Raw genomic sequence first — 17,266 nt, forward strand, 5'->3', positions numbered from 1 at the left:
CAACCCCTGGCTCTCACAGGGTGAGAAAGACTAGCAATGGATACAGGTCGGTAATGGTGCAGCCACAGGACCCTCCTCCACTGAACCAGACCACAACAACATGGCCTTTTGTAAGGGCTCAATCCTGGGAGGATCCTGCAGATATCGTTAAAGTTACTGAATAGTGTGTGCTTCCAAGCAGAATTACTTTCGCCTGTGGCCATGTCTATCTTATGCCAACAAATTGCTAGCAATTTACCCCACTTCTGCCCGCCCTAATTATACCTATGAGCTGTCTCTCTAAGTTCGCAACAAAGAGTTTGTTGCCCCACTCGCTGAGGTGTACACCATCTGCGGCGAGGCACCGGCTGTCGTTGCTTATGTTACAGCAACTGCTAGATTAACTTAAAATGAAAAGTTATTCTATTATACGCCTAACTTACCCCCCTCCCCCCCCCCCCCCCCCCCCCCCCCCCAACTTCAGATGAACACTTGTTATTGTTGCGAATTGATTTTAACAACTTGCCCCATTTACGAAACCTGTCAATATCCGCCATCTTGTGTCACTGGGTTCCCTAAGTTATTCCCTTATGTATACCCGTACGGCTTGTGATGTCCACCTTCCCAATATCTTTATCTCTTCCATTGTCCTACCATTTATGACAGCTGTAGTTGCAGCTCCAATACGGAACGAATGAGAAGAAAATCGGTCTACCTGCCAGCCCAGGGTGGCCGCACCCTTTTTCAAAACTGCCTGAAATTGATACCTTGTTAAAGGAGCGCCACTCAAATGCTTAAACAGAAGACCTGGTCCGGCTGGCCTCGCACTTAAGTAGGCTCTCATGCACCGAACCGGGCACACCTGGCGATGACTACCTACTGTCTTCAAATGTATCACTGAACCTATCTGATGTGTTGGTAGCCTCCCCTTTCTTGCGACAACTGACTTCTCCATGGGAGGAGCTACCACAGCTTGAACAGGCGTGTTTGAATGAACAGTTGTCGCGAGTGCATCCCCTTTTTCTGTTGAAATAATGGCACGCGCCCCCACCTCTTTTGGCACTGTCCCCCCCTTGGGCCGACTGAGCTGGGGGTGACCGAACAAGGGATGAGGTCACACTTGGTGGCTTACAGAACAGCTGCAACCACAGCTGGTTGTCAATGTTTCCCCACGGGCGCGTTGGGTCTGCTTCCTTTACTGTGCGGAATTGCTGGTCATAGAGCAACCAGCCATTGCCCGGGAAATCCCGGGCCGCGCCTCTGATTAATTCCGCATAAGCCAGCATGTCCTGCAAACATTCAGGGTGGGCCACCAGGTATACCGACATGTAAATGTGGAACGCACTGGTCCACTGCTCCAGGGACATTTCTCCTTTTCCCCTCTTTTCTTCCCTTGGGACCAGGCGCCCCTGGTCGTCCAAGACATAGGCCACTGTCTGCCTGTCCTCTTGCCTGTCCATAAAGGATTTGGCAAGGAGAATTGCCAGGTCGATGGATTTCCCCTCCACAATCTTTCTTCTGACATCATGTGCCACTGTTATAGAGAGGTGGTCCATTCTATGACCCCTGTGTCCTCCCGCCCCTTTCTCGAAAGCGTCTTCCAAAAATCTCAGCCTCTCACGTAATTCCCGTATACCTGGATCGGTTCCGCTCGTGGGCACTGAAGTGCGGGCATCCGACGATGTTGTCGCATCCTGTCTGGTCTCTCGCCCATCATCCCACCAGTCTCGCTGGCTCGGGCCAGGCTGCCCATGGCCACAGTCTCGCTGGCTCGGTCCCGGCTGCCCCTGGTCCCCGTCTCGCTGGCTCGGTCCTGGCTGCCCATGCCCACTCGGCCCTGTTCGCTGCTGCACTGGGCTGCGTGACCTCAGTCTGGCTGGTCGCCTGCCAGCCCCCCGGCGTTGAGGTCGTCCTCTCCCAGACATCTGTAACACTCAGACTATAACTAGTTGAATTACCGTGTTAGAACCCAGTGTTGTTCTTCCTTCTTCCGTTTCTGTAGCGGCAAGGTACAGCCCGATGTGACCACAGCTTTAGCCCCCCCTAATTATTTAAGGTTCTTGCCCAAGTATTTTTTAGTAGAACTTGTCCCCCCTAAATTCGACAATTAAAAACATGTCTGCGTTTGATATTAAACTTTTCAAACTTATTGTGATTGCTTTTCCTTCATTATTAGTAATCACTGTAAAGTTCTGTCCTCGAATTCCTTAGTTCCCATTGAAAACAGTACAGCACTACATGGGAAGTAACTTGTGACCCCCTATGAAGAGTACTCTGTAATCCGGTAGTTACCTCCCTTCCTTTAATTTACCCTTACATGGCAAAACGAAACCGTCAAGTTTTCCAAATTGTCGTGCTGTACCAAAATTGACTGCATTGTCCATCTCATATCCCTGTAAACGTGACCAGACAAATTACAACATGCCCCCGGCCTTTACTAGCACCAACTTCCCCCCTTTTTTGCGACTATGAGTGGCTGTTGACTCGGTCACTTCGACAGTGTGCGGAAGACGAACAGCTCCCGGCATGTATCACCCCTTTTCAATATGCTGACCTAATTTTGCTACAAAATACACGAGCTACAAGGCGACTGCTGATACAGTTGTGGTATCCTAGAGATTGGATTCCCCATGAAGAAGTGTCAGACAAAAGTATTGCCTACCGTGAACACTTACCACACCCCAGCAAAAAGTAGGTCACGGTGTCGTGGACGCCGGTTCCGCGGTTTTCCTTTGTCTTTCCCTCGACTCCGATGTGACTCGTCAGACACTACCAAAACTTCGTTCTCCTCGTCGAATCGATGTAAAAAGTGAATTGCTTTTAAATTGAAACTGCTATGCTACTGTTGTAGGTCGAGCAAAACCAAGGTGACTAGTATAGCTAGAAAAATTGAAGAAAACTGGAGCTAGAAATTGCTCCACAATTTCGGTGCTGGTCTAACATCCGGGGTGTTTTGTCTCCCGACCAAGCTGTTTGAGAATAACCCAAAATGCTGACACAGTAGCCTGCTGAATAGGAATAAAACCAATTCAGCATACAGGAGTACGTCGTTCGCCCGACATAACAACATTTAAGATTGAGGCTTAAATGTCTTTAATGAATAAAAGGCATAGTCCTTTCCATAAACACAGTTCTGTTTCAGTGGTCTTATTTAATGAATAAAAGGCATAGTCCTTTCCATAAACACAGTTCTGCTCACTATCTTAGATCTGCCCTGGCCTTGACATTGGAGGGAAGACCTTATCACGTGTAAAAGTGTAGCCAGGCCTTGACATTGGAAGGAAGACCTTATCGCATGTAAAAGTGGAGCCAGGTCCCAGATGATGAGCCTAATCGTTTGCACAGAAAGGACTGCATTTAACAGTTCTGTATTCGATCAAAAGAGAGAACAGTGTAAATTGATTATGTCCCCAGAATATGATATGGCGATTGATAGATTTCATAAATATATGAGGCAGTGATGATAGTCTCGGGAAGCCGAGACTGAAACTGAGACCACTGATTGACTATAGCACAAGTTTTCAAGACCTTGGTATTCTCAGGCACATTCAGTCAATTGGTATATATGTGCACTGTGGAATGTCAAGGTCGACAGAAAGTAGTGTTATGATGTATTTGTTGCACCCATGGCATATTGTTCTCATAAAATATAAGAAATACAGGCATAGTAGAATTACACAGACAAAGAGGGGAGGTCATGGGATGTCATTTCATATCCTTGTCATTCCTTGGGAATTTGTGACAAAGAGAGGGAGAGGGACTATTTTTAATTGTTCAGAAAGGTTACTTGTTAGGGCAGTCATTCTCCCAAACACTGTTGGAGTGGGGGGGGGGGGGGAAGCATACCTTGTAGTGTAGTGTAAATCAGAAGAAAGCAGAAGTGAATAAGTGAATGTAATCAAACGTTAACTGATAACATTTGTGTTGCAGACCCCAGCAACAAGCTGTCAGCCCCAGCACTGGCTATAGCAGAAAATGGAGGACCGTCGCGTACAGAAATGATCACCATCACTGACCCGGACGTGTATGAGCGTCTGACAGCGGAAGGCTTCATTCCAGGCGGGGCGGGTGGACATGAAGGGCAGAAGGAGGAGTTTGAGATGGATGAAGTGGATGCAGAGGGGGTGGATGAAACCAGAATGTTCCTGGACAAGACGTCCAGAGGAAGCAACAATGTCATTGCAGTGAAAGAAGCGAGGAGAGAGAGTGCCAAGGGAGAGGATCAAGGCGAGGAAAAGCAAGAGAAGTGGAAAGATGTGAAGACAGAGGAGACAGATGAGTTGGTCACTTAAGACTTGAATTTACACATGGCTAAGTAGCTGTAACTGGGTTGCAATGTAGAAAAATCCCACTTCAAGCTTTAATTGAACAAAGACATAACTGTAATGATTCAACGAACAAAAGTCATGAATAGGTAATAATTGCAGCTAATGTAAAGCAGCAAAAGGGCTGAATAAGATTGACTACGTGATCTGTGTACATTGTGAATGATGTAAAGGAATCCAGTCTGCTACCTTGCTGACAAGTTTTTAATCAAACGGGTGAAGAACAGACACAAACTAACCGTCCATACTTGAGAAATAAGAATCCTTTTGCTCCTATAACAGACCAAGGTTAGCTTCAAAAACATTATAAAGTGAATGAACAATTAATACCTTGCATCCATTTTCTGTTCTTCTTTTGCGTTCATGGGCTGGGACTCTTACGTACACACCCGAGTTGGAGCGTTACGTATAAGGCCGTTTTTTCCCTGCCATTTAAGCAGTCAGACTCTCATTCTGGGGATCCATTCAATATCTTGTATGCTCCCAAACTCTCTTAGAAAGATTCCCCATCTTCTCTGTGTCATTTTTATCTAGTATGTTTGCAGACCTGAATGATACAATTCTGTAGAACATATCAACCATTCAAGATCTGTGGCCAATATGTCTCTGCTCTTTATGTGGCATGCACAATAAATCAAACAAACAACAACAAAAACAATATACTCTATAGATATTTGTTATGTCTACTTGTCCTTCGGGAATTCCTTCAAGGAAATTTGGGCAGGATAGCGTGCAATGACAGAATTGCGATACTTTATTTCCTGCATGCATGCATTCGTGTTTTCCCAGCCCTGAGACCTCTGTGAGTTTGGTATTTTTTATTGTATGCATGAGTGCATATGCATATTGAAAGAAAAGTTGAAGGTGAGTCATAAAGTGCAACATAGTGCAAGAATACAGAGAGAAGCTACCAAATGCAGACTTACATCTATGCCAAAATATGCTGAAAGAGTAGGTTGTGTTGATTTAAAAAAAGAAATATAAGAAAAAAAACGGGGGGAGGGGGGAGCAACATACAGTAAAAGGAAATGTAGAATGTGGTGTAGGTGTAAAGGCAATGGACTTTTTGTTAACATGTTAGATCCTGATTGCACAATTATAATTCATGTGGGTTAACGTGCCTGGTACCTGCCTGCTGTGTTTCAAAGTACATGTATAAGAAAAAAATGGAGTACCTCTTTGTCAGTTTATTTGAAGTTACAGATGGAACACTAGTAGCTGTTTTGCCAAAGCATGTAGTCAGTGATGACTGTGGGCCAGCAACCATTGCCTAGTGAATAGTGCGCTCCAACATGTCTATTTTCGTAAGAAAAGTGCGTCGTATTGAGCCCACACTGCACAAAATGCACATTGGAGCTGAGTTTTTTTACTGTGATGGCCTTGATTGCACACTTCAACAGACTGTTTGCACCATTGTTTTTAAGGGGCAAAACTCTTCCACAGCCCAGTTATTTCCAAATATCCTCTATTGCATGTGTGATAGTTGAGCCTTAATGGCTTAACAAGATCAAAATGTATGGGTTTCAAATGAATTCTATCATTGTTAATTGTTTTTGAATCACCATGCATCACTTACATTGCAACTGTTTTTGTTTTTGAAACTGTGATTTGTTTTAGACATGTACATTAGCTATACTTATACTGCATTTGCATTCTGTAAATTTGTATGTTGGTGGATTATTTTTACATTTGGTAAAGTTTTGACTAAATGTTTTAACATAGACTGGGAATTGAGACGAGGGTTGTGGTGTATGTGTGTGTGTAGATTGATTCCAAGGAAACTACTGGACCAATCTACATGAAACTTTACATCAAAATTCTTACAACATTTTTCCTTTTTGTGATAAATGTCTTTGATGACGTCATATCCGGGTTTTTGTGAAAGTTGAGGCGGCACTGTCACACCCTCATTTTTGAGTCACTTGAGAAAAAGTGACTCTATGTAATCGGTCAGTGTTAGTCTGTCCGGCCGGCCGTCCGTAGACACCACCTTAACGTTGGACTTTTCTCGGAAACTATCAAAGCGATCGGGCTCATATTTTGTTTAGTCGTGACCTCCAATGACCTCTACACTTTAACGATGGTTTCGTTGACCTTTGACCTTTTTCAAGGTCACAGGTCAGCGTCAAAGGAAAAATTAGACATTTTATATCTTTGACAAAGTTCATCGGATGTGATTGAAACTTTGTAGGATTATTCTTTACATCAAAGTATTTACATCTGTAGCCTTTTACGAACGTTATCAGAAAAACAAGGGAGATAACTAGCCTTTTCTGTTCGGCAACACACAACTTAACGTTGGGCTTTTCTCGGAAACTATAAAAGTGACCGGGCTCAAATTTTATGTGAACGTGACTCATTGTGTTGTGAATAGCAATTTCTTCCTGTCCATCTGATGCCTCATATAATATTCAGAACTGCGAAAGTGACTCGATCGAGCGTTTGCTCTTCTTGTTTTTATCAAATTGATTAAAAATTTGGTCAAGCAATCTTCAAAGCCCGGACTATGGGATTGCATTTCAGCTTGGAAGCTTAATAATTACAGACCTGTGCACATCTACGGTTTGTCCGTAATTTCTCCGATTTTTATATGCAGAATACGGTGCTACGGATTTTAAATTAAAATTCCGAAATTCCGATGTTTTACGAAAAAAAAATTTTAAAACTTTTTTTCTGTTTTAAGATGTTTTGACCAATTAGTCGGCCGTTGCGCTGAAAAGACATTTTCCGATTTACCGGAAGCGCGCGTGTTCTCAGCATTGAGTCTTTGTTCTTAGACTTAGTTCGTCTAGCGTCTGCGTGGCAACTTGTGATTGAAGTGAAACATGGAAAAGAAAAAAAGAGGGCGAGATTCAGATAGTGAAGAGGAGTTTGTTTGTTTGCTTAACGCCCAGCCGACCACGAAGGGCCATATCAGGGCGGTGCTGCTTTGACATATAACGTGCGCCACACACAAGACGGAAGTCGCAGCACAGGCTTCATGTCTCACCCAGTCTCATTATTCTGACACCGGACCAACCAGTCCTAGCACTAACCCCATAATGCCAGACGCCAGGCGGAGCAGCCACTAGATTGCCAATTTTAAAGTCTTAGGTATGACCCGGCCGGGGTTCGAACCCACGACCTCCCGATCACGGGGCGGACGCCTTACCACTAGGCCACCCGTGCCGGTACATAGTGAAGAGGAGACACCAGCTCTGTCACCAAAGAAGAAAACGGCACAACAGTGCTGGAAGTCCAGTTATTCTCAAGACAACCTGGAGATCGTAAAATCCAGCAAAGGAGACCTGTGTGCTTTGTGAGCAGAATTATGTCTTGAACTGTCGTTACAGCTTACTACTGAAACATTTTAAAAACTACTTAAGTTTGGTTTGTTTACTACTGATGAGCGTTTTGAGTGTGCACAGGTCTGTAATTAATTAATGAGTTTGGTCATTAAAAATCTCAAAATTCTAAATAAAATTAAAAACTTGGTAATCGATTCAAAAATGATTTAATCTTATTCTTTACATTTTTCTGTTCCCAAAAACATATATGTTATAATTGGATTAACAAGAAGAGCAAACGCTCGATCGAGTCACTTTCGCAGTTCTGAATATTATATGAGGCATCAGATGGACAGGAAGAAATTGCTATTCACAACACAATGAGTCACGTTCACATAAAATTTGAGCCCGGTCACTTTTATAGTTTCCGAGAAAAGCCCAACGTTAAGTTGTGTGTTGCCGAACAGAAAAGGCTAGTTATCTCCCTTGTTTTTCTGATAACGTTCGTAAAAGGCTACAGATGTAAATACTTTGATGTAAAGAATAATCCTACAAAGTTTCAATCACATCCGATGAACTTTGTCAAAGATATAAAATGTCTAATTTTTCCTTTGACGCTGACCTGTGACCTTGAAAAAGGTCAAAGGTCAACGAAACCATCGTTAAAGTGTAGAGGTCATTGGAGGTCACGACTAAACAAAATATGAGCCCGATCGCTTTGATAGTTTCCGAGAAAAGTCCAACGTTAAGGTGGTGTCTACGGACGGCCGGCCGGACGGCCGGCCGGACGGCCAGCCGGACAGACTAACACTGACCGATTACATAGAGTCACTTTTTCTCAAGTGACTCAAAAACAAGCTCAGAAGAATAAAAAGAATAAAGACTGACGCGCTGTACGCTACTGCGCTATACTGGCTTGTCACTTTAAGCGATCGCGATTTCCACGTCAATTTGTCAGCGCTTTCAGTCAAGGTCGCGGTAATAGACGATTTTCGGAAATAACTGTCGTGTTTGTTTTTTCGAAAATAACTGTCATGTTTGTATGGCGTGCTCGTCGGAATGTGTCTATTGGCAAAGCATTGTCGTGTCTTCAGTATCATTCTGTGAGTTTGACAGATTGACTAATGTATTAATTTCGCTTCACGCGACTTGTTTTTTTTCTTTTTATGGTGTGTAAATCCCTGAGCCAACCTGCTGCTAATTTGTTGTTGGTATACTTCCTTTGTTTTGTCCTCCACCGTCCCCCCGCGGGTTAGGGGGAAGAATTTACCTGATGCTCCCCAGCATGTCGTAAGAGGCGACTAACGGATTCTGTTTCTCCTTTTACCCTTGTTAAGTGTTTTCTTGTATAGAATATAGTCAATGTTTGTAAAGATTTTAGTCAAGCAGTATGTAAGAAATGTTAAGTCCTTTGTACTGGAAACTTGCATTCTCCCAGTAAGCCCCTGGAGCAATTTTTTGATTAGTGCTTTTGTGAACAAGAAACAATTAACAAGTGGCTCTATCCCATCTCCCCCCCTTTCCCCGTCGCGATATAACCTTCGTGGTTGAAAACGACGTTAAACACCAAATAAAGAAAGAAAGTCCTCCACCGCCTTTCGTCTGACCCCTATCCAACCATTTGTTGTAATAGCTTCAAAATTGAGTGCAGCGTAACCTCATTATTACAGATGCCCAGCTCCATGAATTCATCATTCTACAATCAAGTTCAGGGTCATAGGAAGGGTAGAAATATCCTTCAAACCTATTTTGCGCTTTCAATAACTTAACCAGGATAGCTGTGTGAATCAAATCTAGTCTCTTAACATATTTTTAATTGAAGACAAGAATTGACAAGGGCTCAGGGATTTTGATGCCCCTTTTGGTAGACAAGTGTGTGTCACTTTGTTTGTGTGTGTGTTTGTATGTTCTTTTTGTTTTTGTTCAATTTTGTGTGTGTTTCTGTACATTGCCTTAACAATTTCATCTTCATTTTGACTGTGCCTGACACATTATTTATCACTTTCCACAGTTTTATGGCTTTGCCCACTTGTGATTTTAGTCAATTGCTCTTTAACAGTTTAGATAATAATCAACATGTTTTGATTTGTTTACACTAATTTTTTACAATGACTTTGGACTTTAGTTTAAGAATTGTTCATGTCTGGTTCTTGAAACAGTTTAACGTTTTCAGCATTGTTTTTATTGTTAGCTTATACTTTTGGTGTATTGGTAAAGATCAAAGTTGTTTCAATTTATTGTTACTAGTCCTTGAGAGTGCTGTCAGTTTGGATGCTGATCACTTTATCAATATATGGATCAGGCTTTTGTTCCTTCAACTACAACCCCCCCCCCCCACCCATGCTATGCGTTTGTCAGTCACATTCCATCATTATTTAAGATTCAGAACATTCACAGTTTAGTGGATATCTGGGTTCGGATGCTGTTGATTTTTTTCCCTCAAAGCAAGGATCATGCATAATATCAGTTTTAACACCATGTCTACCAGCAAGAATGTTGGTTGTTTCAGCATGTTTGTGTCAATGATCTTGGTTGTCAAACAGCTACTTTTCACCCCATCACCTGCAAAGTAACCAGGCTATCCCTGTTCCTTTAATCTAAAGGCAGCTAGTTTCTCTGTACATGTATATCCCTGCTCCTTTAAGTGCTGTTCACATGGCAAACTTGCAACCAACTTGTGACCTACTTTAGTCGTTTGAAAATCGCTCCCGAGTCGTTGAGGCCGAATCGGGGAAAAGTCTGCCATGTGAACAACCCCAGCGACTCACGCCAGACTCCAAAACCCAGTTGAGCACTGCCCAATTCAGCCGTGACAAGCAAACGACTCGCGCCAGACTTTTTTATCGCGCGTACTGATTGGTTAGCTCTAGCCACCGAGTTGTTGTTAGCTATTGTTAGAACTGTTAGAATTGAGGTACTTCTGTGTAAGAGAATAGATGTGTTGAGTGAACTTCTGTGTTAGGGAAATGGTAAAAGAGCAGAAGTAAGATTAAACAGATTTTGTCTTTGGTGACCCAGGTACATTTGTTAGAAATTAACAACTAAACACTGGTGCTTACAAAATAAACTGGTCCATATATACAGCAGCCCCTGCAATGTATGGCACCTGGCGTGAGCGGACACCTGACATGGACGGACAGTTACCTAGGGTTAAGAAACCAGAATGGATCTGTTGGTTCAGGTTGGTGAACACAATAGTACAGGTATTCCTTTTGCAGCTTAGATTTGTGGAACAACATTTCTTTCTTTTTTTTAAAGGCACAAGTGCTGTCAGTACATGTATTTCAATAGTTGTTTATAGGCCTTGTGGTTATGATTTTCCCATACCACAAAAAAATAGATCTTTGCTTTTTTGTGTTTTCATGTGTGACATGAAGAGTTTGCCTTCATACTTTTTTCCTTTTTTTGAGAACCGAAGTTTCTGTCAGCTGACTTCATTACTACAGCATTATGGCTCATGCTGCATTGGTTCTGTCTGTTTTCTGGAACTTGATAAGTGTTTGTGTTTTTTGTGTACTTTACAGTATACCGTACTTTCCGGGTGACAAGGCGCTTCGTTATACAAGACGCACCCCCTTCTTTTTAAAAAAAATTGTAATCCAGTCACCCATTGGACGCAGGGGGCCGATAGGGCGCACCAAAATGACCCAGTTTTTGCCATGAGAGGTGGTTCCCCTGTCATATCTGAGAGAGGAAACACTTCCTGCACCGGGGTCAGTGACCGGTCAGTGACCGACTTTAACTGAGTAAAAATATGTGTGCTCTGTGTGTGCGGCCAGATCAAAGGCATTGTGATAGCAGGGTGGCCTTGTTTATAGACACGACCTTCTTCCCAGGGGTCAATGACCCAGTTTTTGCCATGAGAGGTGGTTCCCCTGTCATATCTGAGAGAGGAAACACTTCCTGCACCGGGGTCAGTGACCGAGTTTAACAGAGTGGAAATCTGTGTGTGCGGCCAGATCAAAGGTAGGGCAGTACCTGGTAGCTGAAACATGCATTATCACAAGTTGTTTGACTGGTACTCAAGCGGTCTCTTTGATTTTTTTCGTATTTTATACACGGATTAGGCGCTTCGTTATACAAGACGCAGGGGTCCAACTCGAGGAAAAAAGTCGCGCCTTATGACCCGGAAAGTACGGTAATCATTTCATACGACACTTGAGATGTGTGTACATTGTACCTCCTGTTTTTCCTTGCTGTGGTGATGTTTTCACTGTCCATTGAGCTAATAACAACTCAGATTAATTCACTCAGCCTTTTCAACCTAAGCTGTCTCCCTGCCACCCAAACACACATAGCTGCTGGTTCTCAGAGTGTCAGTCAGTAAGGTAACTACCTGAATGACTGTTAAGGACAAGACAGTGCTGTGTGAAACAGCTATTGATTACAAGAGTTGTGTCTGAATGTGTATGTACAAAGTTGATGAACAGAAGAAAATGTAGTACAGTGGAACCCCCTTTCTAAGACCTCCAACAATCTGAGAAAATTAGGTCTTATAAAGGAGGGAGTCTTAAAATTGGGGTAATTTTACAGAGGTTATGAACCGAAAGTCTGAAAAAACAAGGTCTTAAAAAGGAGGGAGTCTTAAATTAGGGGGTCCCCCCGCGGGTTAGGGGGAAGAATTTACCCGATGCTCCCCAGCATGTCGTAAGAGGCGACTAACGGATTCTGTTTCTCCTTTTACCCTTGTTAAGTGTTTCTTGTATAGAATATAGTCAATGTTTGTAAAGATTCAAGCAGTATGTAAGAAATGTTAAGTCCTTTGTACTGGAAACTTGCATTCTCCCAGTAAGGTCATATATTGTACTACGTTGCAAGCCCCTGGAGCAAATTTTTGATTAGTGCTTTTGTGAACAAGAAACAATTGACAAGTGGCTCTATCCCATCTCCCCCCCTTTCCCCGTCGCGATATAACCTTCGTGGTTGAAAACGACGTTAAACACCAAATAAAGAAAGAAAGAAATTAGGGGGTCTTAAAGGGGGGTTCCACTGTAGTTGTCACATGGAAACATTTAACTTTTGGTTAGCCAAAACAAGTCTCAGGTGAATGTGGTATCTGTGATCAATTAAGTAGTGCCTACTTCCAAAGAGATTGTTAATTTTCCAAAGAGACTGATTCCTTAATTTGCTGTTGTTGAAAGAAAAATGGTTTTAATTTGCTGTTGTTGAAAGAAAAGTGGTTTTCAGTGGACACAAGCAGCTCTTGAACTTCAGGTGCTGGGAAAGCTAACATTCCTTTCCCCTGCTATCCTCTGTTTATTGGGATCCTGTAAAGATAAGATATAGCATGACTTCCCTTCTTTGTCTCTGTTATTCTAGTGAGAAAATATCCAGCGATTAGGCCTAAAGTTCTGCCATGACCTAGGCAAAATAACTTGCGCAGAAACAAGACAAGTCGCGTAAGGCGAAAATACAACATTTAGTCAAGCTGTCGAACTCACAGAATGAAACTGAACGCACTGCAATTTTTCAGCAAGACCGTATACTCGTAGCATCGTCAGTCCATGGCTCATGGCAAAGGCAGTGAAATTGACAAGAAGAGCGGGGTAGTAGTTGCGCTGAGAAGGATAGCACGCTTTTCTGTACCTCTCTTCGTTTTAACTTTCTGAGCGTGTTTTTAATCCAAACATATATCTATATGTTTTTGGAATCAGGAACCGACAAGGAATACGATGAAAGTGTTTTTAATTTGATTTCGAAAATTTAATTTTGATCATAATTTTTATATTTTTAATTTTCAGAGCTTCTTTTTAATCCAAATATAACATATTTATATGTTTTTGGAATCAAGAAATGATGAAGAATAAGATGAACGTAAATTTGGATCGTTTTATAAAAAAAAATATTTTTTTTACAAATTTCAGATTTTTAATGACCAAAGTCATTAATTAATTTTTAAGCCACCAAGCTGAAATGCAATACCGAAGTCCGGCCTTTGTCAAAGATTGCTTGGCCAAAATTTCAATCAAAATTGAAAAATGAGGGTGTGACAGTGCCGCCTCAACTTTTATAAAAAGCCGGATATGACGTCATCAAAGACATTTATCAAAAAAATGAAAAAAACGTCCGGGGATATCATTCCCAGGAACTCTCATGTAAAATTTCATAAAGATCGGTCCAGTAGTTTAGTCTGAATCGCTCTACACACACACACGCACAGACAGACACACACACACACACACCACGACCCTCGTCTCGATTCCCCCTCTATGTTAAAACATTTAGTCAAAACTTGACTAAATGTAAAAAAGGAAATCTTTTATGAATGAGATTGGGAGCCACGCAAATTTGACCTTGATTCCGACCATGAACCCGCTGTTGATAATCTGGAAGGTCGTACCAGAGATGCAGATCTATCTCTGGCCAATTCATAGATTCAACCTACAAACTGTGACCTCATCTGTGATCAGATGGCCAAGCAATGCGTGAAATCTTTTATTCTAAAGCCTTATGGCTCGTTTCGACAAGCATTAAACGGATGAAATTAACCACATGCACTTTATTTCTTCAGAAAATTGCAAACGCATCAATACCGCCTCCGGTTGGGTTCAGTGTTTTGTACAGAAATGTCTTCCACACGATAGATTCACTGATTTGTCTTACGAAGCCGTCTTCAACGAACGAACACAACAATTGCAGAAGCAAACTCTGTACCTACACGACCGAGACACAAGACTGATTATTTCACAGCTGCAATGCGAACAGAGAACAAAGACGTTTTGGGTACTCACGACAAGCTAGGAACAGACGGAAAAGTAAATGACGTCAAAGTCTCTTTCGTGTAACTTTGTATTGACGTCTTTTTGTGACAGTATGCGCGACAATTTTTTCGCTTCCGGTGTCATTTTAGACTGAAAAGCAACTCAAAAGAAGTAGCAGAGCCTGTGTCTTGAAACAGCTGAAACACTCTTTTGGGTTGCCGTTTCAATGCTAACCAAAAACTTAAAGAAAAAAATCAATGTTCAGTTGCAAAATGACAGCGGATTGAGCATTTATTTCGGTTGATGAAGGTACGATTGAAGTTTGTATTCACTCCGTCAACCAACAAGACTAGATTTGTAGCAGACGACAAACAAAGTATGCGTTTTTCCTGTCTTGTAATGACGATTATGTCGTTATAAATTATCTGTACGTTGTGAAGACATTTCAAAACAAAATTTAGCTTTGATACGTCACGGGATATATACGTTTTCATCCATGGAATTGGTATTTTGTCTCGGCAGGGTGAATGAATTCATGATGTCTTTTCCGGACTGACTGGACAAAACTGGACTTGCCAAGACTGAAACAAAATATAGTTCTACAACTTCTAGGCTTGCGTTGATTATTCTGCCCATGGTGAATTTCCCATGCTTTGTTTCCACATCCCATGACAAATTCTCCTTACTTTGGTCATGCCATATATACTTTACAGCTCAGTTTCATCCATGGTATGGCGTTATATTTTGTCTCGATGGGGTGAAAGAATATAATGACGTCACTCTCGGCTCATTGACCCAGTCTCGACAAAATATCACGCGATACCATGGATGGACGGAGCTGTAAGTTATACATATGTGTACACATTTGTGTATAGGCTTCTTTTCCTTACAAAGCAAGTAGAATTTGTTTAATTAAATTGATAAAAATGGAAAAATACTGGAATTTTTTAATAGCCAGAGATTTTAACTGTTCTGCTGAAGACTGAAGGCTTCTACCGCCTAGCCGAAAGGATTCAGCTGGATATTGAAGCATCCTGGTTAATACTCCCTTAACAACTTGACAATTTTGGTGATTAAATGCCACCACCCTTCTTGCAGGTGTTCAGTTCAAAATAGGTTCATGTGATTTAAATTTTTTTAACAAGTATACAGCATTTTGATATTTCTTGCAAAGCACTACAAATCATGATATATCTACGTACCCAGAGCAATTTTATCATTTTGACACAACGTTTACATTGTGATGTACATGTATGGACTGTTTCTGTGTGGAAAACCGTCAAAGGAAAATACATTAAAACAATCAAAGAGATTTATTTTACCTTCTGTTGTTTGATCTGCTTTGTAAGATGCTTTATGTACTTTCTTGTTATGAACACACACACACACACACACACACACACACCATGGTAAGTACATGTATGTATACATTCCATTTTCTTATTGCCATTTGATAGTTGTAACTATGGTTGATAGTTCTTCACAACATGAAGAAAAGCATTTATAAACAAGTCATGTACAGCTTGTCCAAAAAATATTGAGACTAAGTTTTTGGTGTACAGTCCCCGGCGAAAGAAACGCAACTCATTCGCGCCCGCTGTTGCGAGTGATTTTTCGTCATTTTCAAATTGTCGTAAAATATGAACCAGATAACATAAGATTGCAGGCAAACGTGTCTCTTCCACATGCTGAGAAAATCGTAAAAATGCAAAAAAATTACAAACAAATAACATTTGTGGAGGAAATTCATTTCTCAACAGCACCATTTATTTAGAATTATTCGCCAAAGCGTTTAAGACTAAAATAAATTAGCAAAGATCACTTAGACAGTGTTAAAAAGGGTTGTTTGGCAAAAGCTTATTGGCACGGAATCGACGTGATGATTTCTTTAAAAAAACAGGTGTTATTTGTACACGATCAAACTATAACTAGAAAAAAAAAGTGCGTTTTTGTTAAAAAAAACTTTTTTTACATCGATCGATTAGCGATAGTGATTCGTATGAAAATACTATGAAGCCAAACGCATACGTCCCCCCTCCCTCAACACATATTTACACACACGCATATGCATACACATACACACACACAGACACGCACATCCATACATACAGATAAACGAAAGGACATATAAACGAACAAAGTCGCAATGTGCAGGAGCGCTACGCAGTGCTAAAATGGACGCCAACTGTCACTTTGATGATCGCTGTCCCAAACAGTTTGTCACTATTTCTCCAAAGTTATATTTCTCACATTTAAAACAACGGACACAGACACAAAGACACACGCACACACAAACACTCACACTCAAACATACACGGACAGACGCACGGACACACATGCACACGCCGGCCGGCCCGCCTGAAGGCACAATCACAACTCGCACACACATGTAGGCACACACACACACACACACACATACGCGTGCGCACACGCGCTCGTACACAAACGCGAACGCACACGCAGATGATTTTTTTTAAACGTAAACACAGAAATACCAACACAAACGTGTTTGTTTGCGCGTGCGTGCGTGTGTGTTTGTGTGTGTGTGTGTGTGCCTACATGTGAGTGCTTACGTGTGTGTGAGTTGTGATTGTGTCTTCAGGCGGGCGGGCCGGCGTGTGCATGTGTGTCCGTGCATCTGTCCGTGTATGTGTGAGCATGCGTGCATGAGTGTTTGTGTGTGCGTGTGTCTTTGTGTCTGTGTCCGTTGTTTTAAATGTGAGAAATATAACTTTGGAGAAATAGCGACAGACAAACTGTTTGGGACAGCGATCATCAAAGTGACAGTTGGCGTCCATTTTAGCACTGCGTAGCGCTCCTGCACATCGCGACTTTGTTCGTTTATCTGTCTTCATTTATCTGTATATATGGATGTGCGTGTCTGTGTGTGTATGCATATGCGTGTGTGCATGTGGGTGTAAATATGTGTTCAGGGAGGGGGGACGTATGCGTTTGGCTTCATACGAATCACTATCGCTAATCGATCGATGTAAAA

The 17,266-nt window shown here is 41.9% G+C and overlaps 1 protein-coding gene across 2 annotated transcripts in view; it reads left to right on the forward strand.

Annotated features, from left to right (window-relative positions):
• Positions 1 to 15,583, forward strand: part of LOC138960790 (monocarboxylate transporter 10-like) — a 46,070-nt gene extending 30,487 nt beyond the window's left edge. The window contains exons 7-8 of one of the 2 annotated variants that reach the window (XR_011454062.1): positions 3,910 to 15,259; positions 15,302 to 15,583. Coding sequence is in view for 1 of the 2 variants with exons in the window: in XM_070332441.1 (XP_070188542.1) it covers positions 3,910 to 4,271 (362 nt within the window). In the remaining variant the exon portion in view is untranslated. Of the gene's footprint in view, positions 1 to 3,909 lie in introns of both variants that reach the window. The other variant, XM_070332441.1, reaches the window with a different exon arrangement.
• The last annotated feature ends 1,683 nt before the right edge of the window (positions 15,584 to 17,266 follow it).

This window comes from Littorina saxatilis, linkage group LG3 (genome assembly GCF_037325665.1).
Source record: "Littorina saxatilis isolate snail1 linkage group LG3, US_GU_Lsax_2.0, whole genome shotgun sequence".
NCBI classification, from domain to species: Eukaryota; Metazoa; Mollusca; class Gastropoda; order Littorinimorpha; family Littorinidae; genus Littorina; species Littorina saxatilis.